The sequence below is a fragment of the Myxine glutinosa genome, chromosome 6, assembly GCF_964187855.1.
Source record: "Myxine glutinosa chromosome 6, kmMyxGlut1.1, whole genome shotgun sequence".
Lineage (NCBI taxonomy): Eukaryota > Metazoa > Chordata > Myxini > Myxiniformes > Myxinidae > Myxine > Myxine glutinosa.
In genome coordinates, this window is record NC_136266.1 from 139,943,317 (window position 1) to 139,970,325 (window position 27,009).

Sequence of the window (27,009 nt, forward strand, 5' to 3'; positions counted from 1 at the left end):
GCTATTTGATTTGCAATCCTGAATACCGCTCATTAACCCTCTTCCGAATCCAAGCCTTTTCCGAACATTTTCCTACATGCCTCCTGCACCTTTGCTACCTCTTTCTTTGCAGCCTTCTTGGCTGCCTTATAACTTTTATGCTCTGCCTTTTCTGCCCCCGTACCCTTCGCCTTCTGCCACTCCTTGAACTTCTTCCTCTTCTCGTCAATCCTCTTTCCAACTTCATCATCCCACCACCATGTTTCCGAGTGCCTCGGTGGTCCTTTTGTCCATCCACATACCTAACCAACGGCTCCCAACAGACTCTTTCATTGACATCCAACCAATTTCAAGCTCAACCATATCATCCTCTGCCATACTCAGCCTCTCTTTTAATGCCTCCCTCTCTGTCACCTCTTTCAACCTCCACACATTCATTCTCGGTTGGTACTTCACCCGCCGAGTTCTCGCACCTTTCACCCTTATGTCGCAGACAACCAAATGGTGCTGTGGAGTGCTGTGGTGCTGTGGAAATAAAAATGTCTTCAGCCTCCTCCCCCGGGATCATCTTTTTGTCCCGGAGGTGACCTCTATCTCGCCTACGCACCATCAGGTAGTCAACTGTTGTCGTCGATCCACCTGACGTGTATGTAACAAGCTTATTATCCTCTTTCTGGAAATGAGTATTACAAATGAACAAATCAGCAAACTCCAAAATCCTTTCACCTTCTCCATTTCTCACACCATATCCGTAACCCCCATGAACTCTCTCAAAACCGTCCATACTCCTTCCCACATGTCCATTTAGGTCGCCTCCTACCACAACAACTTCCTCATCTTTCACGTTTTCCATCAGCTTCTCTATTGTACACCAGAACTTGTCCTTCTCTTCATCGCTCCGACCAACCTGTGGAGCATATCCCAAGTGACGTTCACCAAGAGCTTTCCAATCATCATTTTCAGTCCCTGTAATATTCCTGCTTTATTGGTAAGGCCAAGGCCACGAGATGTGCTCTCGTTAGATCACAGTCAATTCCGTCAGATCGGGAAAGTGCATATGGTCATCAACGGCTCCCAACAGACTATCTTTCATTGACCATCATCAACCTTTCACTCACACTAGTCACACTCGCCACACTGTCTACAAACTCCTCAGAAAACAGGACACCAACCATGCATGCCTTCTGGGCACCCATGCCACACAAACTTGTATTTCTGTCCCTGCCTGCTCTTCACCATTCTCACACCACTTCCCTTCCATCTCGTCTCCTGCACACAACATATGTCCACACTTCTACTGACCAATACTTCCACCACTTCTCCAGATCTCTCCGTCATTGTCCCTACATTCCATGTCCCAAACCTCAGAAACCGATCTCCACGTCGGGCATCAGATGTTTCGTCATAAATGGAGTGATTTCCACCCTTGCTTTGATCGGGTTCCCCACCTTGAGTTTTGACGAGAGGGAGTGGGGTCCCCCACGGGGTACTTCGGGCTGTACCCTGCCCATATGTAGTTGTAATTGTCATGGTTCTCTTTTTGAGGCAAAGTTTTTATGGCCGGATGCCCTTTCTGACGCCAACCCTTTTAGTCGCCTCTTACGACACGCAGGGATACGGTGTACCTATTCTAAACCGGGGTACACACCGGCATTCTAGAATGTGATTTTAAAAAAAACTTCGCATGTCTGTCAGAATATCAATCAAAAATACTTCCCCTTTGGTCCATCCTATGAGAGTCGGAGACAAGTTGTTGATCATTCGTTGTTTGCTGGTGCAAGAGTATGGAACATTGAATCACTTTGGAATGCCCACTACTTTATGGGAAACTTAATGTAAGGAGAGTTTACTCAATTTTAATTTTTTTGAGTTCACGTTTCCGAGATACTCTGGGGTACCAGCGACGTCATGCTTCCCTTAATTTAAACTATCACTTGCCATGAACCAGTAGTTTCAGGACATTTAAAATTATGATATGCCATTTAAACTCGGTCTAACTTTGTAAGATAATACAGAATACTGTATCTTCCTTCAAGCTTAAGGATGACAGGCTTAGAGCCTGGTGTTGGCATAGTGGTTAGGGTGCCGGCTTGGGATCCTAGGATCCTGGGTTTGAATCCTGGTCGATCACTGAATTAACGCCAGGGGGGTTGACTCAGCCTGTCATCCTTCCGAGGTCTGCAAATTGAGTACCAGTTCACTGGTAATTCCCTGTGTGTCGCAAAAAGCGACTAACGGGGTTGGCGGCAGGAAGGGCATCCAGCCGTCAAAACATTGCTTCAAAAAAGGGGACCATGGTCCCCAAAAAAGGCCAACCCCTGCTCTGTGGGGTAAAATGGCCTTTAAAGGTGGTTCCTTCAAGCTTAAACTCCGAGCAGTTAAAACAGCAACTATTTCCAGGATCAAGGCACGCTTTGGGGAGCACATTTTTATCGTTTGCGGACTGTAATATAATGATATGCTCCTGGTCCATGCTTGGTTTGGTTCCATATTTTGTGAATGACCATATGCACTTTCCCGATCTGACGGAATTGACTGTGATCTAACGAGAGCACAACTCGTGGCCTTGGCCTTACCAATAAAGCGGGAATATTACATGGACTAAAGGTATTTTAAACGGTATCGTGGTATTTTAAACCATTTTTCAATGGTTGTTAGGAGACAGTGCAGCATGCGGAATCATACTAAAGGAATCGTATGACTTAAAACTAAACAGATATATAATTAAATAATCACTCACAGTTCCCAATCAAAAATATTTTTTGCACCCGCGAATACGCAGAATGTAGAAGCAATTCTCATGTTATTAACCGATAACATGCATGGTCTGCGAATGATGGGACCATGAATATCGGGGTCTGGCTGTATTCCACCCTTGACTTTCAAAACCGTTGAAGTTCTTCCACACAGTGTCAAATCATTTAGTTTTGAACTCTTGTGAAATGGTGTTCCACGCTTCTTCTGAGACCTTCCAAAGATCATGCAAGCTGGTTATTGAAGTATTTCAATGTGGCTACCACTTTGATGGAGTGGTAAGGCTTGTGTGTCCCAATGAGCCGAAGAGCTTTGCTGGCAGGAACTTCTTAGCTCCTGGTAGGTTTAACCAAGCCAGACAGGCCAAAAGGTATGGGAGTGGTCACACAAATAGGACAATTGAGATTCTTAGCTTTTTTTAGCATCTTATCCAGTGGATTGTACCATAAACTTTTTAAAATCACACTAGCAGGAGTCGTGGGCACTAATGTAGCGACTTGAGTGGCAAGCCCATCAGGCATGGGAGTGGCATCCTCTTCACCATATGGCTGTAAATGGTACAACCAGTGTTCAGCAAGTGCCGGGTTTCTGGCCAGAAAAGTTCCTGGCTGGTAACTAACCAGAGAAGCCCCTTATGTGGGTGAAGTAGTGGACCACCGAGAGAAAGAATTGATTCCAGAAGGCAGCAGGTAGGTCCTTGTGATATATAACTGGCATCTACACCTAGTTAGATGAGGACTGTCCATAGTCCTTGGTGGATGAGAGGCACTGCTCCAATAGCATGGGTGAACACCTTCCTATGAAGGAGACATCTGCCAGTGTACCTCAGCCATGAGTGAATAGTCACCCCCTGGGGAGATGTTGAGGGTGGAAGCCTTGATGCTCGTCGGTGGAGTCGTCTTCAAACCTACAGTGCATTCAGAAAGTATTCAGACCCCTTCACTTTTTTCACATTTTGTTATGTTGCAGTCTTATGCTGAAATAGTTTTAATTTTTTCCCTCATCGATCTACACTCAATACCCCATAATGACAAAGAGAAAACAGGATTTTAGAAAGTTTTGCAAATTTATTAAAAAGAAAAAACTGAAATATCATATTTACATCATAAGTATTCAGACCCTTTGCTATGACACTTGAAATTTAGCTCGGGTGCCTCCCATTTCTCTTGATCATCTTTGAGATGCTTCTACACCTTGATTGGAGTCCACCTGTGGTAAATTCAATTGATTGGACATGATTCGGAAAGGCACACACCTGTCTATATAAGGTCTCACAGCTGACAATGCATATCAGAGCAAAAACCAAGCCATTAGGTCGAAGGAACTGCCTGCAGAGCTCAGAGACAGGATTGTGTCGAGGCACAAATTTGGGGAAGCCTACAAAAAAATTTCTCCTGCATTGAAGGTTCCGAAGAGCACAGTGGCCTCCATAATTCTTAAATGGAAGAAGTTTGGAACAACCAGGACTCTTCCGAGAACTGGCCACTTGGCCAAACTGAGCAATCGGGGGAGAAGGGCCTTGGTGAGAGGTGACCAAGAACCCGATGGTCACTCTGGCTGAGCTCCAGAGATCCTGTGTGGAGATGGGAGAAACTTCCAGAAGGACAACCATCACTGCAACACTCCACCGATCTGGGCTTTATGGCAGAGTGGCCAGATGGAAGCCTCTCCTCAGTGAAAGACACAGGAAAGCCCAAAGAATCTTGTTTCTCACAGTCTGAGAGTCCTTTAGGTGCTTTATTGCAAACTCCAAGCGGGCTTTCATGTCTTTCACCACCATCAGTTGTTCACCACCATCTCAGATCACCCCTCCCCCATTCTTGCCCCCCAACCAACACCATGATAATTTCTACCCACATTAACTCCTCTACCCAAAGGCCACCTCTTTCCAACTTTCCACTTTTTAGCTCACCTGGAACGTAGTTCCGGGGAGCTTATGCGATGGCACGTCATCCATCACTCCGTCAATCCGTAAACACTTGCAACTTCTTCTACGAAACCGCTGATGGGATTGTGACCAAACTTGCTTGGCACAAATGATATTTGGTATGTTGCAACCCAAGTTTGTTCACGATATATTAAAATAAATCGAAGTGCATGGGGGTCTACGGGGGATCAAAGTGGGTCCAGATTTTATCCTCCCACCCCCCACCGCCCAAATAAGAAATTGCTTTCTTATCTGAAACTACACACACGATTTTGATGAAACTTGACCACAACCTTCCCCACCCGTGATGTACCAAAGTTTGTTCATGGCATTAAAAAAAATCGGGCCACAAGAGGATCTACGGGGGGTTGCCCCCCAAAATAGGTATTTGCTTTCTTCTCAGAAACTACACGGGTTGCCCCCCCCCCCCCCTCTTTTTCTAGTTACTTTTGTTCTGTTGCAACCTGATCTGTTCAGTGTTCTTGCGCTTCCACGAGCCTTGATCTTGTATTAAAAACAAACACGTAAATGGCTGTGGTTACCGATGGAATGTTATGTACATTCCAAGGTATTGTTACGGATCGCGGATTAGATGTTATTTACCGAGCGGTGGTATTGCCGCGACCTAACAGTTCCCCCGATTCTTCCCCAACTCACCCGATTCCACCCGAACGTTGGCCAAATCGCGCTACGCTAAATCAATGATTGGAAAGGACACAACGACTGGGATAAATGAAACGACGCAAGGGGTACAGTTCTCAAGACCTCCGGAGGAGGGTATAATTAGTGGTGGAGAAAATGGGTAGATTACAAGGTAGAGTGAGGTAAAAGACACAGAAGAGATGGGCACTTAAATACAATCTTATCTTTTCCCAGACAGACCACAGACAAACGGAACAAGGCTGACTTACACAGGGATTGATGGCAAGAAGGGACAGGTAGTTCGATAGCACAAGGTGCACCTTGGCTCGGGGACAGGATCAAGCACGGTCCAAGAGATGCAGGGAGGCCTCACAGCGCTCGGAAGGGACGTCTCTCTTGCTTCAAGCTCAGCGCGCATCTGACGTCACCTCCCTCTTTCTGCGCATGCTCAGCGGGGAGTGACACGCCCTCGGCTGGTTGGCTCCGCCCCAGATGGGACCGGTCCGCCGCTTCCATTGGGTGCGGGGGTTACCGGGCTCCGCCCTTGACGAGGAGCTGACAGGGAGCCCCTATTTGATAACCCCGTCGAGCACATGTTCGATGGCGGCTCGCTGGGAAGGCCTCATGCCCTCCCAACACCCCCTACCAACCAAGCCGGAGTGAGGACGCGCACTCCCTGTGCACGCCGCCGCCGTTGCTGTTGTTGTTGTTGTTGTTGTTTCTGAACCGTGAGGAAGAGCTGCGGGGAGGTATTGGGAGGTCCTAAACTTCCTAACGGTGCCATACAATCACATTCTGGTGCAACGAAGGGTCAGAATTAATGGAAACGAATCCTTAACTGACATAGACTAAGAATAACTAGCAAGATGTCCTATAGTTGTCTACGTGAGATGCGGTGGACCTGGATGCGACATTTAATGGGGGGAAATAGGGGGAGGTCGGGTCTACAGAGTGTTGTTTACAGAAAATGGGACTAGGGACTAGGGAATGGGGGATTGGGGATAGTTGGGAAGTATTGAGGAAATAGGGGAATATTTACAAGCGGATATGGATGGATGCAAATCCCATATCCGCAACAGTATAATGCACATTGTGCATGACTATCTTCCGACTGTGAAGCTTGCCAGCACGCGCTGTTTGTCGATCACTCGTCATTGAAATACGACTGGGATTAAATACAGTTGGTGAGTAAAATCGTGCATATTGCTGTACATGTTCTTATTGCTGCCAATTATGTAATAGTAAGACTATTTAATGCAGTTTTCACACATAATCAACAAGATAATTTGTCGTGCAATAAAAATGAAATTATACAGCATGTAAATACTTTTTTGAAAACTCAGAAACAAGTAATAAAAAGTTGTAAAAAAATAAATAAATAAATAAAACAGTTAAAAGTTTTTACATTTGTCCACAACTTTTTGAAATCTCATGCTGGATATCGTTTTTCGCCCTAATTACTCAATGGTGAAGAATCACTTTAAAAAATTCTCAGATCCAGATCCACATTCGGATCTTCACCAAAATCGACTCATTTCGTCCATGTCACATACACAATCTCTGCACTAAATTTCGTCTGAATCCTGAGATATCCTGTTCACAAACAGACTGGGGTGAAAACATAACCTCCATCCACCTTCAGTGGCATGGGTAACAAGTACATTTCCTCTAAATGTACTTTATTTTCATGATTCTGTCATCATTTCTTTTTATCTAGTGGGCTTGGTGTTGTGTGCAAGGGTTAGGTTCACGTGTTTATTTAATAAATTCAAGTCTATGTTTAGGAGATGATCCCTTCACCCCCGCCCCCAAATAAGTGCTCAATTGTGCTCATGGAATATTCCTTACTTTCATGAGAACTTGCATTAAATTGGAGTTTCCTCTATCACGAGTTTCTTTGGGTGCAGTTCGTTATTCGAGGTATTAATATTGAATCTTTGCCTAGTCAATCGTCATTTTGCTTTTGGATTATTAATACCAACACTTATTTTGAACAAAAAACACTTATTTTTGAAGCAGAGGTGTGTCAATGAAACATGATTGAATTTTATTGTGACATCTATCTATAATTCCAGTAATCTCTGTCTGTCTGTCTGTACGTCTGTACGTTTGTCTGTGACCGCTGTTTCTCGACAACCACGGGTCCGATATACTTTTAACTTGCCAGGTATATTGCTGGGGACCCGAGGATGTGCCTTTTCAAGGTTTCATATTAATCGGACAATTACTTACCGAGCTATGTCCAAAAAACGATTCAACCAATCAGAGAGCAGCGAACGATCGCGTGTGCCGAACGTGGCGGGCACACTCTGCCTCGGATGGCACATTTGAGAGCGTATTCATTTATTTCACGTTTGCAAACTATGTTGGCGTTAAACTATGTTTTACAACTAATAAAAACGAATTTGCGATTCATTCGCTTTCCTGCGCGTTTGTGCACGCGATGGCGATTTCTTTACCAAACTCCGGAAGCCGTTCGCTTTGGACCAAACCATTGCATGTAAATAGAGGGGGGGGATTGTCACCACTCGCAAGCCGTTCGCTTTGGACCAAACCATTTCATGTAAATAGAGGGGGGGGATATAATTTTAGATATAGATATAGTACGGGCATGCCCTAGTTAATAAGAATTCCTCCAATTCAGTTTTTCTACTTTGCACATTCCCATCTGAGCACTTGGCTCATTATGCTTCAAGGAAACCAGGGTAAAATCACAAATGCTGTTACTTTATCCATTGTCTACTCATAACCTTGTAATTCATGTAAATGTAAACAGAGGTCTCCTAAGGTCCTTGTCGTGTACGTGATGTGCGTACAAGCTCCTCTATGAGCTTTTGAATGGGGATTTTGTCCCTTGGCATTTTGTTGGTGATAGCACGAGTGGTTTTGGGAAGTGAAAAGTAGTTTAGGTTGTTTTTTTTTCTGGAGGTGGGGAGGGATGTAGTAAAAGATGAAAAGATTATATAACATTAAAGTGTTGCTTAAACTACCCACCCTCTCCCCGAACCCAAATTCATCGAGTGTTCTAAGATTGCATGAAGCAGAGGATTTTGTGCTGTCTGTTCTGGCTCTTCCCTTTCCAGGACAACACTGTTCACTGAATTTCTGACTGTGAAAACTCGCTCTTACTGCATCATAAACTTTGCGGTGAGACAAAATGTAGTCCGTTAAACCAACACGCCCATGGGTTGCACTCGTTTCCCCAACCCATCCAACCACCCACCCAAGGAACACTCTTCACCTGCAAGTTTCCAGCATCCTATCAGCTCCATTTTTTTTTTCCTATCTGCTATTTGCTATCCATGTCCTACTATCATAGTCCTGCAACAGGTGAGGGATTGGGGGAAGAGCAAACCTCTCCCCTGCCTTTTCCAGGAGGGGCGGAAATTGTCTAGTCACGTGAATGCCCAAAAATGCCTGACGACGTTGCTGTACGATTAGTGTCTGTAAGCGGTTTCTAAAATGCATCATATCCTTTGACCGCTGATAATTTTGTTCTCGCTAATCTTTGGAAGCCTTTCAGAAGCAGAGATCCAAATTTACCTCAAACTATTCGCCGATTCCAATTCGTCCTGTATTTGGTCAATTTTCACTGCGATAAGATAGATGCTAAACTTTTGCTAAACTCTCCAGTTTTTTAAATCTAATTTAAAAAAGGATAACATCACAAAACGCTAATGAAAGTATATCTGTTTTCATTTCATTTGAGCCCATGTTCAGCACAATTAGTAGAATATTTACTAAGATGTTCAGATTGACAAAAATTATCCAGAAAGGATTTAGGTATTTGGTAAATTATTTGGTACAATGCATAAAATCTGGGTTTATTATTATTTTTCCCTGAGTAATTGACCACAGTGAACTACCTGCCCAGGTGCTATGGGGTTAATTACTCCAATACCACCACATTTGAATCGATTGACCATTTCTCGAGAAAGATAAGGCCTGTGAGTGTTTTAAAAAAAACAAGTCAGGAGACGACGATGGTTCACGAGCGAGCGGTATTCAATGACAAAGGACGGACTATAACCAAAACAGGCCTGGGCTGGGGGGTCAGGGGGCCCACGTGGTAGGTGTCGGCCCCCGACATGCGGTGTACATGCCTATTTACAAAGGGCCCCAATGCACTGCGTGCTAATACACAATACCGAAAATTCGGTTCGATTCCGACAACTTTGAAAATTTGACCTTTGTGCCCTTGAAATGTCAAAACGAAGGTTACTGACCTTGAAATGAGATATAAAATAATGTATAATCAGTTATGAGGTTAGTTAGCTACACAATACCGAAAATTTGGTTAGATTCCAACAACTTTGAAAATTTGACCTTTGTGACCTTCAAAGGTCAAAGGTCGAAGATTCTGAAATTTGTTGGAAAACTTGTATTTCATGATGTATGTGATAATATAAGATCATGTATGACATTTCACCCTATCAGGAAGTGAACAATGTAATAAAACCATCAAAAATCGATTTTTCTACATTTCGTGACCTTGTGACCTTGACCTTGGGGCGAAAATGAAAAATCGAGCTCCGTGGGGCTAGACACATGACATTGGCCGAACCAAATACCGAACCCCTGTCAGATTCCACCAACTCCCTCAGAGAAGGTGTAGCTTGAACTCGATTACCCCCTAAAAAGACATCTTTTTTGGGCGTTGCTCCGCCCACAATGGGCGCAATACGCCCACACTGGGCAGGACACAACTAGATCATGATATCAACCTCCCACCCAAGTTTCATCTAGATCGGATGATATCATCGGGTAGTTATGCTACAGACAGACACCCATGACGAATAAAGTGGTCACTCTGTTTGATAACTCCTGAACCAGTTATTAAGACTTTCCTCTTGGGTATATCTTGTATGTATGCCTGAGTTTGCAGGTGAAAGAGAATGCTTCTCATTCCCCCCCCCCCCCCACCCCATTCTCCCCCCCCCATTCTCCCCCCCTCCCCCCCCCCCCCCCCCCCGAGTCCTTGCGTTTTAATTTACCGGTCTACTTTGAACCTTTGTTTCTCTATGATTCTTTTTTTCCCCTCAAATCAATTCTGTCCCCGCTCCCCCTTTGCCCATCTGCTGCTCTGGCATCCCTGTTTGGGTTGAGGGGTAGGGGTGTTTTTTACTAGCTACTGTATCAATGTATATTCTTCCATGTCGAAAATGCATGCTCCATTCAGCTCCCTCCACTCATTCATATCACCCCTCCACTCTAACTAATAGTGTTGAAAACTTGTGGAAATCCATGAGACCACACGCTGTCATTTTTTGGAGCTGATTTATGATTATGCTATATAGAATAATTATTTTATAGAACCCCAAGGAGATGTCCCCAACTTTATTATTTATTGCAGTTCATATTTCTCTGTTCCATCTCTCATTTGTCTGCATGACTGGCACAGGTGACCTGGTCCTTTGGCTTGCTGACCATGATCGGCCTGGGCATGTTGATCCTTCCCTTCATGACCTGGAGGTGGTTCGTCTTCATTTCCACCCTACCACTGTTCATCATTTTCTTCATTTCCTTTGTGAGGGTCAACATGGTCTTATTGGGAAAAAAAAAAAAACCTTTGTTATTGCTAGTTATAGATTGTGGAATTGAGGTTTTGCCAATTATATTTAGCCCATTTGGTTTGAAGGGATCGTGTCCATTTGGTTGAAGACCTGGTTTGGTCAGATTTGCTTCCCAACCTGACAATTGCAGGCAGGATGTTGCAACATCAAGTCATTCAGAAGCAACGTTGAGCTGGCTGGTTCTTTAGTGTCAGCCATTGTGTGCTGGTTTTATCTTATTTTTTTAATGTTGGAGGCTCCAGGCACGGACTGTATAGCCCTCATCGAGGCCAGGCCTTAAATAAAAGAGAAGAAAAGTGTATGATGTTTGTTTGTGAGAAAGAGGTTGAAGCTAGCCCAGTAGATATAGTTTGAGTGAGCCAGAAAGTAAGACCAGCAATCTTGACACTGAGTGTAAGATGGTTCCGGGCACCACTTTAACGCTCCTAATTCAAGACGGTCGTACCACCCTGGGCGGTTGCTGTCTACAACCTACTACCTAAAATAATGGTACATTGACCTTTAGCTGGCTTTGTCATTAGTGCCGGTACACAGGTATCCAGCTCACCAAAGTCTAAACGTGTGCCTTAACCAATGGGTTGCTGCATCCATGGCTTCGTTGAATCCCTCCCTTACTCCCCCCACCCCCCTACTATAGCTCCCTTTCCTGAAAAAAATGGAAAACTGCTGCCAGTTTAGGCATATACATGAATGAATCCATTTTGTCCAGTATAGTATGCTTGCTTGGTTAATCTAAGGGAGGAATGTATTGTGAAACGATTATTTGTTTCTGTGCACCCAACCCTGTATTTCTTGTTGACATAATTCACTTTACTTTTCTTTCTTTCTTTTTAACATTACAATTTTCGACAGTTAGCTTCACCTGTTTGCTTCACCTGCTCTCACATGGATGGAATAGGATTTTGTCAGGTGTCTGTCTGCGCACAAGTCAATTTTTACATCGTGCCCCCATGCAGCCTATCTTAATATTGTGGCCTTGAGTACATTTCAACAGTTTTTTTTTGTTTTTTTTTTTTGTTTTTTTTGTATACAACATCGAGGCTCGTGAAAGAGCTAACATTAATCACACAAAAAGACAAACCGACACACAAAACCGACACACAAAACACAAAAAACAAGGGGAGCGGCAGACAAGATGGGGAGAGGGGGAAGGACACAAAAGAGAGGGGGAAGAGGGGGAAGGACACAAACACAACATTTGAGAGCAGGGACATCGGGAGGACTTGGGGGGAGGTGGGAGAGGTATAAAACATATGAACACTGCAAGGACTCTGGGGTGAATTACCGGGGGTAGAAAAGATCAAGGTTTTCGATGGGGGAAGATAAGAGATTGTGGTGAACAGCTGTTTTAAAGACCTGGAGGGAGGAGTGGGATTGAAGGGAGTGGGGGAGTTTGTTCCAGAGGCGGGAGAAAAGGGGAATGAAAGAGTGAAGGTGAGCAGAGAGCCTAGACTTTGGCAGTTTAACCATAAGAGGGTTGCAGGCAGATCTTGTGCGACCTGAAGGAATATTGGGGGGACAGAGCACAGAGAGAGCTGGGGGAGCAAGGCCGGAGAGGAGTCGGTAGAAGACAGAAAGACCACCAACCTGCCTGCGGTGAGTGAGTGAAAGGCCCTCGGTGTTGACTACATCGCAGGAGATTCCAATGATTCTGAAAGCTTTGGCCTCAACAGCGTGAAGCCGAGCAAGGTGTGAGGCAGGAGCACCAGCCCAGAGGGGGGAACAGTATTCCATTGAGCTGCGGATGAAAGCCTTGTATGTGGTGAGGAGCTCAGGTGTGCCAAGGAAGGACTTCGCACGACGGAGGATGCCCAGTCGGCGACTGGCTTTGGAGGCCAGCTTGGAAATGTGGTTATCCCAAGAAAGATCATGGCAGATAGTGAGACCCAAAAGCTTGAGCGACAGAACTTCTTGGAGAGGATTGTTGAGAAGGTAGATGGGAGGGTTGTCCAGTCGGTCCTTTCGGAGAGACATTGTAAGAGTGTGAGATTTGTCAGGATTGAAAGACATGTTCCACTTGTTTGACCAGTCTGTGATTTTGTCCAGGTCTGCAGAGAGTGAGGAGGCTGCAGACTGCCGATCTGAGGGATGAGGAATGGAGCGACAGAGAGTAGAGTCGTCAGCAAAGAGATAGAGAGGATTTTCAAGAGAGGCAGAGAGATCATTGATGAAGACCAGAAAAAGCACAGGGCCCAGAACACTACCTTGGGGAACTCCAGCCTGAACAGGAAGAGGAGATGAGAGAAACCCATTCAGGGCCACACGTTGACTATGACCAGAGAGGAAGTCCGCCAGCCATGCGTGGAGATTTCCATGGATACCAAAGGAGGAGAGTTTGGTGAGCAGAGCAGGGTGCCAGACCGTATCGAAGGCACGTGAAATGTCAAGGGAGACGGCTCTAATTTCCTGTTTGGCGTTGAGGACCTCCATCCATTGTTGAGAAAGCAGAAGCAGCATGTCCAGAGTAGAGTGACCAGGTCTGAAACCAAATTGATGATCAGAGATCAAGCCATTGGAGAAGAGGAAAGATTTAATATCTGAAGCAATGATGGATTCCATGACTTTGCTGATAATTGGGAGAAGGCTGATTGGTCTGTAGTTGCTGGGATCTGTTTTTGCACCTTTTTTGTGCAAAGCGGTGATGTTGGCTGATTTCCAAGCAGATGGCAGATGATCTTGAGCAAAAGAGAGGGTGAAGAGAACAGAAAGAGGGAGTGAAAGAGCAGAAGAACATGATTTTAGGACCCGTGGGCTGATGCCGTCAGGACCAGTTGCAGAATCAGAGTCGAGGGTTGACAGAAACTTTTCCACCTTGTCAGGAGGAAAGGACACAGAGTCCAGGAGCAGCTGGGTACGACTGGGTATGGTGGGTACAGAGAGGGATGGGTTTGGGACACAAGATTTAGAGGCAAACACAGAGTTGAGGCATTCAGCTTTTTCACGTGCGGAGTCAGCCGTTAAGCCGTTTGAGGTGAGGGAGGGGATGGAGGGGGAACAAACACCAGAAACAGATTTGACCAGACGCCACCAGGATTTGGAAGAGGGAGACAGATAAGAGAGTTCGTTCTTGAGAATGGTGAGATATTGTTTCCTGGCTCTCCTGAGGGTGGACACACACTTGTTTCGGGCTTTGTGAAAGGAAATGAGATTTCCTTCCGTTGGATTTGCTTTCCAGGAGACGAAAGCAAGTTGTTTCAGGGCAACAGCCTCACCACAAGATTCCGTGTACCATGGACGGGAGGAAGGGTATGACAACTGAAGACAAGATAGTATAAATCTGTGCATGAGAGAGAGCAATTTACTTTGAAAGAATTCTCAGGATGAGTTGATGTCAGAGGCGGTAGAGATGGGAGACCAGTCCAGATGATTGATGGCTGCTTGAAGACCGTGCCAGTTGGCCTGAGTGAAATGCCAGACTCGTCGACGCTGAGGAGGCTCTCTGAGAATGGTCAGAGAGATGTCCACTTTGACAAGCACATGATCAGATGAGCCGATTGGAGCAGAAGAAGAGCAGTAGACATTTTCAGGGAAGTTTGTCATAACCAAATCCAGAAGAGAAGATGCTCCGTTGACTGAGATCCGGGTCGGGAAATTGACAGATTGTGTCAGTCCCAGTGAGTCGCAGAAGTCCTTTGCTGAAGAGCCATGGCTGGTGAGAGAGGTACCCACACCCAGCCAACTGGCATGGTGACAATTGAAATCACCACATATGAGGAAGAGAGAGTTGGGATGGGTAGATAGAAGTTGGTCCATATTTTCAGACAGTGAGATGTAGATGGAGTCATCACTGTTTGGTGGACGGTACAACACACATATGAACAAAAGGTGGGAGCGAAGGGGAAGCCGTAGCCAAAGGTATTCCTGGGGGTGAGGTGGAGAGAGGGCAGTGGAGGGCGAGTGAGGAAGAGTTTTTTATAAAGATAGCAACCCCACCTCCAGGACGAGGCTCAGGTCTATCATACCAGAGGAGGGAGTAACCTGGGAGAGATACCAAGGCATCAGAGACATCATGAAGGAGGAAAGTTTCTGTTAAGCAGATCACATCTGGTTTGTCAGAAGCAACATGTATGGAGAGGTCAGTCAAGTTTGAGCGAAGGCCCCGGATGTTTGAGGTCCATACCGTTAATGAAGAGGAAGGGGGAGAATCGGGTCCAGAACAGGGGGGGGGAGGGGTAGGGTAAGATGTGGAAGAGGAGGAAGAGGTAGGGAGAGCTGTTGAAGGTGTGTCAGAGATTTCAGAATAGCTTGGAGAAAGGGAAGAATGGGGCAGACAAAAGGTTTGATGGAGATTGGGTGAGGCACAGTGAGGTGTTATTTGAGGAGGGGGAAGAGCGAGGCAGAAGGTTTGGGGAGATGAAGGTGAAAGTTGGAAGGGGGAAGAAGCAGGGAGGATGCTTTGAGGAGGAGGGGTGAGAGGGGAGTCTAAGAGGGGAGGAGCGAGGGAGAGTCTCGGAGGGGAGGGGTGTGGGGGGAGTTTAGGAGGGAGGGGAGGGAAGGGGCAAGGGGGGAGATTTGAAAGGGATGGGTGATGGGGAGGATTTGGAGGGGAGGGGTGACATTGGATTTTGAAAAGTGTACGATTCATGGGAAACTAACATTTTTTGCAAAATGAGTTTGAGACCTTCGAGTCAAAAATACGTTTGAGGACACTGGAGGAGGGGTGGAGTTCTGGATAGTTTAGGGAATGTAGAATGGAGGAACTGTAAGAGATGGTATTATATATTTTTTTTGGAATGAATAGATTTGGTGAGCAAGACGAAAGCATCCTTTTGTAGGAAAAGAAGAAAAGGGTGTTATAATATATGAGAGAAAATAGTTGTTCAGGGGAGAGATTATACATTTCTAACCGCGTGATCGCGAACGAAGAACGAACGAACAAAAAGAACAACAAATAAACGAATAAGACCTGGGAAGGAAATATTTTTTGGGGTTTTTTTTTTTTTTGTGAGTACAGATATTAAACAAGGAGGTACGGGGTGAACGACTGGGACGAAACAGAGAACGAAAATAATTTCAGCGCATTCGACGAATCGCTGAGAGAAAAACGAAACCACAAGGTCGGAGACGGTACGGTAGTCTAAGCCTACGAGTACTAGGCCGCAGAATACTCGATACAATTAACCGACGATTGTATATACATGTACGAAAAATTAGCACCGAAAATTTTCCAAAAGATACGCTATAGGTACACACACCGAAAGATAGATACAGTCTCGACAAAAACACGATTGTGATAGATCACTTAGCTTCGAGAGCGTGAGCGCGTGGAGCAGCTTCGAAAAGACGTGACCTCGCCGTGATCTCGCGAGATCTCCCGAGAGTTGTCTAAAGTAAACAACATTTTCTCAAGTTTAAGCACAAGTTCATTTTGCACTTTGAATGTGGATTACGTCAAAATTATCCATGCCCATTCCTGACTTTGTGTTTGGCTATCCTCTGTCCTCCACCAATGGTTTGAATTATTCTGCATGACATACAGGCTCAAATCGACAAGTGCGCACAACCGGTCTTAGGCACATTTCAAAGACGTTGTCAAATATTTTCTATTTTTTTTTTTTTTTTTTTTTTTTTTTTTTTTTGGATACAAGATCGAGGCTCGTGAAAGCTAACATTAATCACACAAAAAGTCAACCGACACAAAAAACATAAAATAAGGGGAGCGGAACACAAGATGGGGAGAGAGGGGGAAAGACACAAACACAACATTTGAGAGCAAGACACCGAGAGAAATGTGGGAGGGGGGGGGGGCTTGGGGGGAGGTGGCAGAGGTTTCGAACATATTGTCGCGCAACTCCGGTTAACACCAGAGTCGCGGATGGCCTAAACGGTCTTATTCGGAGGCAACTACCCAAACATGGATTCGGCTATATGGCGCGCGGGAGGAAGAAGGAAAATGGAGGCTGCGGCAAAAGCTTACCTTCAGCGCACCGACGTAGGGTCCTGTAAGGGGATTAACTCAAGCGGGCACAGGTGTAACGGGAAATAGAAAATAATACAAGGGTTTATTGCAAAGAATGGTGGGACAGGAAAAGCATGTGCCGGTAACAAATATCCTAATCGGGACGTCCCCACTCGCGACAGATTTCAGAAACGAGACGAGGGGATATGAATTGATAAAAAGAACACGTTCGTCGTGTAATTGGGATAGGTAATGTAGTGTGCAGTCTTATCTGTCTGTAGTCTTGCATGTAACACGGCCGCCACCAGGCCCCGCTCCACGCTCTGATCGTTTGCACATGAGGTAGGCCCCTTTCCAAGCTCCGATCCTCTCGCCGCCCACGAGGTCCGTGCACCAGGCACTACACGTCCAACGCAGGCCAGCCAGCTCCACACAAGGTCGACCCTCAACTCGAGCACGGACACAGAACGACGAAGAACGGCAAAGGGGGAAAGAGAGCGCGAGTCCACTGCACGCCAAGTGCTGCTTTGAGCCAAGTTCAAGCCAATGAAGCAACTCTCACAATTCTCTCCCTGTCCGAACTCCACTGCTGGCCAACTCCTCTCTCCACTGCGTCTCAAGACTCACTCGGTGCAAGACCCACTGCCGCGCAACTGCTCTGAACCAACTGCCACACAACTGCTCTGAACCAACTGCCGCGCAACTGCTCTGAACCAACTACCGCGCAACTGCTCTGAACCAACTACCGCGCAACTGCTCTGAACCAACTACCGCGCAACTGCTCTGAACCAACTACCGCGCAACTGCTCTGAACCAACTACCGCGCAACTGCTCTGAACCAACTACCGCGCAACTGCTCTGAACCAACTACCGCGCAACTGCTCTGAACCAACTCTGTCTGCGCAACTCCCTCACTCTACTGCGTCTCAAGACTCACTGCCAGAAGCAACTCTCTCACAACTCTCTGCCTGTGTGAACTCGACCCTTGGCCAACTCCTCTGCTTGCCAACTCCACGAAAAGTCCTGCCGCCCCCTGTATCACTCCGCGGCGGTGACGTCAGCCTTGGTGCGCCACCCAATCATTGGCCTCCACTGAATCACAGGCCTGTGGTGTGGTCATAGCACGTGGCACTCGAGGTGGATCGGCCTGTCGGAGGAGTAAACGGCGGCGGCCATGCTGCGGTGTCCTGGCCTGGTTTCCTTTTGCCGGTTCTCTTTCACGGTCATGTCAGGGAAGGGCGTTACTTAGTGTTGCGCTAAGGACCTGTTGGAATGTCTATGTTGGTCTGCAGTGCCAAAAGGGACAAAGGTTTGGCTAACCAGGTGAGGACACACAGGGGCGCTACTCTTTAATCCCTAACTCTACTTAACACATGAACCTCCTGGTAGATTCACAAGTATACTCCTTACCCGACAAAACGCCTACACATGAACTTATTACAGGTAGTGTTCCTTACCGCGACACCTCGAAGCATGTTACCTACTCAGCTCTATCTGCTCTACATATCACTACCCCACCAGACATAACAATATTGTAATACATCACCTAATCTCACCAAGTCTATGTCATCTGTGGGGCTCGGATAATTGATTAATTTATAATTGTTTTTCATATTAATATTTTTAGTTATATCATATTTCTGTCGTTAGGCCTGTGCCTTTGTATAATAATTTGATAAATCAACATCCGACTCTTGAGATCCCCTTAAGATAGAACCGTCTTTTCCAACGTAGGTCATTTTACATAAGATTTAAAATATAAATATTTCCATTATTGTCGAGGTGAAATAATACGTATAAACATAATTGACTGCAACATTTGGAATTTACCTCTTGGACTTGAAATGTTTGAAAAACAACATGCTACAAGAAGTCTTTTACTTCAAGAGGCGGCAGAAGCACATAACTGTCAAAATAATATTTATCCCGGCTATTTATGAATGCAAGTCCAATGAGTACCATTCCCAGTATTATCTTCTAAATTCATAATAATATTCGTTGTATTTTTAGGCAGCTTTGTTAATTCATCCCTCATACAAATACTTACGTTATCGAGGTTTAGCTGTTTGCTATATTTACCGAGGTCTATATTTGACGTTTTATTCTTTCCAAAATGTTTAAACCACTCCTCTATTTTATTCAGGAGAAAGATACAATCCATTACCCCTTTTAGTTAGTTTTACACCCATCTGTGTGATACGAGAAAGCATATCTCCAACTACCGATCTCGCTTTATCAGGCAGACCTTCAAGTTTTTCAGCAAAATCTATAATTACACCGCTTCCACTAATTACGTCGCTCCCACAACGTTTTTTCTCCTCCATCACCTTGCTATGCCTTTCCAATTCTTTTTGGGCTGCCAGTTGAGCTTTCCTTTCGTTAGCAGCTTTTACCGCCACTGAACTACCACCCGCCGCCGCCACCACTGCTCCAACACCGCTCGCCAAAGCTCCTAATAGAGGAATTCAAAATGGAAGAAATCCTCCGTTTATTTCCTTTACTGAATATTTCTTCAACATAGTTTTTGACATTTTAAAACTAAGTGAACCGGTACTATTTAACGTTTTCGCCTGCACTTTTGTGAGCAAAACACTAATTCTTATATCACCCTTTCTTTGGATTGTACGAATGGTAATCGTACAAGGCTTTTGATGTAGAATGCAAGATGATAGCTTATCACGATTTGTTTGATTAATACAGTTATGTGAAAAAGTAAGTACACCCCATGTAAAGTTTTGACTTTTTCAACATATTTCAACATACAGCTATTTGATCTTCTTTTCAACAATATTAATAGATAAAGTTGATATTATATAACAAACTAGCAGAAGTACCCGGCATTGCCGGGAGGGGGGAGGGGAACGGGGAGGAGGGGAGAAGAGGGGGGGAGGGGAGAGGGGAGAAGAGGGGGGGAGGGGAGAGGGGAGAAGAGGGGGGGGGGATGGTGAGAGGGGAGAAGAGGGGGGGATGGGGAGGGGGAGGGATGGGAGGGGGAGGAGGGTGGGAGGGGAACGGGGAGGGGAGGAGAGAAGAGTGGGGAGGGGGAGGGGGGTGGGGAAGGGGGGAGGGAGGGGGTGGGGGAGGGGAGGGGGGTGGGGAAGGGGGGAGGGAGGGGGTGGGGGAGGGGAGTGGGGTGGGGAAGAGGTAGGGCGGAAAGGAAGGCGTAGGGGGGAAAGGGAGGGGCATGGGGGAAAGGGGGTGGGGAAGGGGTAGGGCAGAAAGGAAGGGGTAGGGGGGAAAGGGAGGAGCATGGGGGAAAGGGGGGGAGGGGGATGAGGAAGGGGTAGGGCAGAAAGGAGGGGGGAGGGGGATGAGGAAGGGGTGGGGTAGGGGGGAGAGGAGGGCGAGAGGGTAGGGTGGAGGGGGAAGGGTAAGGGTAGGGGGAGGGGGGAAAGGGAAGGAGGGAGGGAAGAGGAGGGGAGGGATATAGATGGTTACTGGCAATTGATCACATCCACAAATGATGTAATCCACACAATTTATGTACTTTACATAACGTTAATAGGAATACATGGCCGTGTAGATGGGAAATAGTTTGTTTGAAATAAATCACAAATATCAGATGAAAGTGAAAAAAAATCTGTGGTGTGAATGGCAATGTTCCTCGCTGAAATGTGAAAAAACTGAATTACGTGCGAATGCATAACTGTGAGATTATTGCGGCAAAGTTGGAACATCACGTGATCGCTCTGAGCGAATCAGCGCGCTGCTCTGCGACCAGCTGAGATTCCGTGTATAATGTTCCTCGCTGAAATGCGCTGAGGTAAATATGAATAAAAAATTCGATATATTTTCACTTTTACGTTTTGGCTAACTCGCTCGCGAACCTGACGACGATCCTGAGCAAGGATCGCTACGTTATGCTAACGCTACGTTAGCTACGCTACGTTACGCTACGTTCGCTACATTATGGCTAAAAATATGGATCTAAAGATGAAAGAAAAAAAAAACCTATGTGGTGTGAATGGCAATGTTCCTCGCTTAAATGTGAAAAAACTGAATTACGTGCGAACGCATAACTGTGAGATTATGGCGGCAATGTTGGAACATCACGTGATCGCTCTGAGCGAATCAGCGCGCTGCTCTGCCATTCCGGTCATAATATTCCTCGCTGAAGTGCGCTGAGGTAAAAATATGGTTTAAAAATATTATGAAATAAATTTTTAGGTCGACCATGTTCGTACCAGGCTCAATGGCCATGTTTGTGCCAAATATCAAGTTCGTGAGCCTCTCCGTTTAGGAGTCTATCGGTAACATTACACACACACACACACACACACACACACACACACACACACACACACACACATACACATATTATATAACACACACACACATTTATCTCAAAACTTTTTGTTGCATTTGTATTCCAATCTGTTCCTGTTACGGCATTTACCTTATAATAATCTTCTTCTTTAGTTGAGTTGGAAATGATAATCTTATCATCCAAATCATACATAGCATCAACCGCCTCCATTCTTTATATATTAACAATATTAAAAAAAAAAAAAACATATCAAAATATAATAAATAAATTTATTATATTTATGCGTAATACTAATAAAATATTTGAAACTTTTGAAAACCCGACCCAAGTACCTTAATTATTTCTTGTTTTTCTTGCGGAGTTAGTCCAATTTTACCTCTTAATTTCTTTGATCGCTTGTAATTTATGAGACTCCTTTTGAGCGTCTTTTATACTCTCTACAGCACCCGTTGCATTTCCCACAGTAGAAACTGTTGAACCAATTAGATCTTTATGTTTAAGAATAGTTGAACCAATACCCATTAGAGTATCAATTAACCCATCTCCTTTATTTCTAAATTGGTCTCCTACACCACGTTCTCTCTTAGGCTTGTAGTATCCTCTCCCAAGAAACATACCTTCACCCTTATAGTACGGTGAAAGATACATACCTTCACCCTTATAGTGCGGTGAAAGATACATACCTTCCCAAATCCCATCCCCCTCTTTTGTAATGACTTTATATTTTCTTAACTCGTGTTTTCTCACAACAGGCATCGTGTTTTTATTCTATGTCGAATAAAAAACTTTTAACATTTTAGTTTTCATTTTTTCAATTTATCCGCTTTGATTTTTTTTGTTCTACTCGAGAATAATTAGTGTGGTGGCCAAAACCATTTTTCAAAACATAATTTATCTTCCATTGAAAATTTTAATGGAATTAAAAATTCCCTGCTCGACGTTAACATAACCTCCCCTCTTTGCCGAGTAAATACAGGACCTATTTTTCCAAACGCCAACTCTTGGAAGGTTTTCTTTTTGTCTTGATCACTCGTGTTAAAACTACATTCTAGAAAAAAAACAGTTGGATGTTCATTTATTAATCGTTTTATATTCCTTATATAATGTTCAATTAATCACTTTATTTGGCATAGTCTAATTATGATGGATATAGTTTTGCCATTGAAAGAAACCATACGGTGATCCTGATCGGTTATCTTAAAATTTACTTTAGAAATGGTTTTTCGTGAGACGGGTAAATAGGAGAGATTCTTTGGTTCCATATTGAATTTATAACCTATTGGGGTTGAGTAAGCGCTGAATGAAAATGTTGTATTTGTTTTTACTCCATCGTCAAAAGCACCATCAACCAAATCACAGTTAATCAATCCCGAATTTATGCCTGAGGATATGTCAACGGCGTTATCACTGTAAAACGTATTGTTATCCTCAAGATTTTTTTGCGGAGAAACCTAACATCTCTCGGAATGAATTATTAATTGTTAAATCTATTTTATAATTATTTTTAAGTCTAATAGTTGATTTTGATGCGTTTTTGAGTACCTATTTCAATATTTTTTGGTTCATCACCTTTTTCTTTCATAACGTGTGAAATTTCTAAACATCTATATCATTAAAACGCTTATTTCTGAAGTTTGTAATCGGAACTTCTCTCCAGCTATTGCTCCTGTCGCCCTAAGATATCTGTGATAGATACTATGTAGTTATGACGAACCCTTCCATATAAGCATACCTATGTCTCCAAATGTCTATAGGTGTGGAATAAAAGCTGAAAATCAGTGAAAAGTTTTGAATAACTTGCGCCATTTTGTTTTACGCACACTGAGATGCTGCACTTGATACCGAGGCGAAGACGAAGACGTCCCCATGTGTCCCGGTAGCACAGCGACTCGAGAGGCATGCTACGCCTTTTAATACAAATATAAATGCTTTCAGAAATGTAAAGGGGATACTTACCGGTAACCACACTATAAAAGACAATACTGCAGTTGAATACAAAGCGATATTCAGGAGATCCGCCAGAATGAATGTTGGTGCCAACCGACACAATTATTTTGAAAGGAAGCGGGAAGGCAGCATGCATCTAAAATGCTGCACCAAGTTAAATATGTGGATTTATGGTAATAATCACTTCTTAACAAGTTAGTTTTTGTATGAACATAAACATTATTTATGCCCGTGATTTTCACGGGTTACCGCTAGTAGTACAGGAATCTCGTAAGCTCCGGGGGGTACTTCTATAGTTTTATATCCACTTCCCGGATTATAACTAAACTTGTTATTTTTTTCTGTGATAATAAACAGTATTATAGGTTTCCATAGACAATAACGCCGCTTCATATTCTTTTGCGGGATCAAGTTGTATCGGGTATGGTAATGAAGCCATGTCATCACTCGCTGTAAAATCAAATCTAAGAGTTGTGCTTCTCATTTTTTTATATGTGAGATACAATATCTTTGTATTGACATTTATTAATTATTTTCATATTCATCAGCTGATCTAGAATGGCTGATGTTTCATTAAAACAATTGTTGTTTCCCGCCTCCTAGTACCTAACAACAGTAATAGTCTCTTAACTAATTGTGATGTCATTCGGAAGAAAACTAACACCGGAGCCTGAACCCAGTCCAAGTTTATTTAAAACATTTTTAATATGTTTTTCCTTCTCGTTCTTACTTTTTTAACCTTAAGATCCGCCTCATAATCGAGCGTGTTTAGCAACTCAATATACTCTCTATCTTCCTCTCTTTCCAAATCAAGCGGTTCATCAAAATATTTTGAACCGCTGAGCCCGGTGTTTGTGAGAAGAAACATTAATCTGGGAGTTAATCTAATATGAGGTCTGTTAGAACTTAAGAATGTCAAGTTATCATTAACTATCCATACCGTTTCGTTAACAAGGTAAAACTGATTTCCTTTTCCTTTATAAATGAGACCCGTTTTGGTTTTTGAACCTGGTGAATATTCTCTGTTTGGAAGAGCGTTCACAACATGTTTAGGAGGTTGATTTATCTTCTCAAGTTGTTGGCGTGCTTCTTGTGCCTCTATAATTCCTAGCTCTTGATCCGCTAGTTCCTCCAACTCTCGCAACCCCTGATGTTGTTTGGGAGTATATGTTATCGCGGGAACCTGATCTGATAGGTCAATCAAATCGTGCATCTCTTGATGTTGTTTGGGAGTATATGTTATCGCGGGAACTTGAAACGAAACCACCTTTTGTTCGGAAGATTTTAAAATAGGTTTTAAAAGCTTCTCTTGTTTTCTTTCAAATATGTCTTCACCTTATAGCTTTTGGCTCCGTTTCTTCTTTATCCCCTCCTGTTGTTTAACAACTTTTGAAAGTAATTGATTATATTCCTTAAATTTTCTTACTCGTTCTTCAGCATTCATTTTATTTAACCGAGAAAATTATTGGTTATTATATCATCTTCTTTAACAACAATATATTTATATTTTTCAGCCGTATGTTTCATATGCCCCTCAAATTCCTTTTTTCTACATAATGTAGAACAATTATCTCTCCAAAAATTATTTATATCTATTGCATTTAGTTTGATTAAAATAAAAGTATTAGCATTGTTTCTTATTGAGCGGTGAGGGAGTTGAAAGTATGATTGACTGAGATAAATACAATTACAAGAAGAATGTCGACCCCTTGTATAGTAACTGTCCATAACCATTTGATTTCTCTCATTAACACAATCGTCAAAGATAAGGAGGTTCTTTTTTGTTTCATCTTAATCTTGAGGTAAAGGCATATAATCCCTATTATCGCTGAGAATACAAGTTATAGGTATAGACGATGTGGGTTTTGATTTATTTTTACCTTTTTGTTGAGTATCACAAAATAGTTGTATTCCATCTTTAATGTCGTACTCATTTAGTTTGTGTTGAAGTTTAAATAACCTGATTATATCTTCTTTTTTAAGCCCCGCATTAAAACCTTGTGATAGTTGATGCTCTGGTTGAAAACTTGAATTTGTGAAAATTATTACATTTTCATAGTCTAAAAATTTTGGAGTGAGGAGCATATTTAGAAGCAAACAGGTTTTCCCACATCTGCTTGAACCAACTATTAAACATCTTAATGAATTTGGAAGGTTCTAATGATTATTAAATTTTATCTTACTTTCTCACACGTGTAAAAAAAATCATCGATTTTATATAGGTTTGAAAAATTACCGTTTAATCATTCATCCTGTGCGTTATCCCTATTTACATTATAATTGTGTATACATATTAGAAGTTTCTCAACCAAACGCTTAATTACGTTAAGTATATATTGAAATATTCTGTCTTGCTGTTCATTCATTTTATATATATGCCAACATAAAAAAAGAAATCTTTTTTTTCCCCAAACATTACATGTTATTTTCAAAATTTACTATTTTGAGAAACAAGGGGGGTGTGGGGATCTACCCTTTGTGTCATATGTAAAAAAAAAAAAATCGTGCTTCCTCCTTATCTCCACCTGAGCGCCATAGAATAGTCTAGGTTTAGCAATTTCATTAAACAGGCGGTTCGTTTATATTCCTGGATTAAAAATCCTAATCGCGTATTATGCAAAAATGTATCGCTAGTCACAATATGTTGAAATGTTTCTTCAACACTTATACTATTTACCCCAATACTGTTTACTTTTTCAGCATAAGGCAAAATTAAATCTTTTAGTTCATTTAATTTTTCATAAAGTGCATTAAATTCCCTAATTATAATAATATTCACCTTTTCATTGAAGTCATTCATTTTATAATTCTTGTGTTTTAAATCAAAATTTCAATTTTTCTATTTTATTAATTGTTATAATTCTGAAATTATATTTTTAGGAAAAGGGATCTGCCCTTTGCGCCACATGTAGAAAATTCGGAAATCATGAAATCGAGAAAAATCGAGAAAATCGAGAAAATCACTAAAATGGCAAAATCAAGAAAAATGACAAATCTGAAATTTTGAAAATCAATTTTTTTTGAAATTTTAGAAATTTGAAATAAATAAATAATTAAATAATTAAATAATTCTAACACTTCCGGTTTGTGGTGAGTCACTTCCTGTTTTGGGGGCAAGGAGGGGATACGGGGATTTTGGGCATTTGGTATGGTTTCCAGGATCAGCATTTATTAGCTACTCATGTGTATGGAGAAGCACCCTTCTTTGGTGAGATTAGTAAAATGTGAAAAATATTTGGCATGGGTAATCTGGGGGTTCGATGTAAATTTAAGGGTGGATCTTGAGAGGCCAGGGTGGACATTGACAGCAGTGGCACCATTATTGATCCAGGTGTGTTAGATCAAAGTGTTGGAGGCTGGGATGAAATTGACAGGTTAGCAGGACACAGCCTTCAACTGGCTATGGGGGCGACTGCGCCGATATTTGGGACGTGGGTTTGTGGGGATGTAGTTGGGTAGTCTGGAGATCAACGTGGTGCTATAGGTGTCTGAGGTGTGTGGACCGTCTTCTGGAGGAGTCTCCTGGTGGAGCATGGCTGTCTGCTGGACCTTGGCGTGGTAAAGTGTGGGTGGGCAATTTAGGACAGTTATTTGAGCGTCGCGTTTTATTTTGTATTATCGGCATCCGTGGCAATAAAGCCTTGTTTATTTTTGTACATTTTAATTCCGTTTTCCGTGCGAGTTCATTTCCTGCAGGCAGGACCGACAGGTAAAAGCTGCCAGCTTCTTCTTCTTCTCTCTTCTTACCACGCGTAGATATAAAATCCGTATTTGAACAACGCCTCAAATACGCTCGATTTGTTATCAGTGAAGCTCCCGGTATTAACTGAGAGCAGTCACGCGACAATACTAAGGGATCTTCTCGGAATCTAGGAAGTGCATGAATGAAAGCTGGGTGTTTGCTCAGCCTGCTGTCATCTCTCCAGGGTCTTAAGCCGCCATTTTGTTTCAGCCTGCTCAAATATGCCTTGCCTTGGAGCAAGGGTAGAAAAGATGATAGTTTTGGATTGGGGGTGATATG

General features: G+C 43.3%; 1 protein-coding gene across 6 annotated transcripts in view; it reads left to right on the plus strand.

The window, feature by feature from the left end:
* LOC137430363 (synaptic vesicle 2-related protein-like) overlaps nucleotides 1-27,009 on the plus strand; it is a 173,349-nt gene that overhangs the window by 72,219 nt on the left and 74,121 nt on the right. For all 6 annotated transcript variants that reach the window (XR_013623870.1, XM_078780603.1, XM_078780606.1 and 3 more), the window contains 2 exons: nucleotides 8,386-8,449; nucleotides 10,704-10,829. Coding sequence is in view for 5 of the 6 variants with exons in the window: in XM_078780603.1 (XP_078636729.1) it covers nucleotides 8,386-8,449; nucleotides 10,704-10,829 (190 nt within the window). In the remaining variant the exon portion in view is untranslated. The remainder of the gene's footprint in view (nucleotides 1-8,385; nucleotides 8,450-10,703; nucleotides 10,830-27,009) is intronic.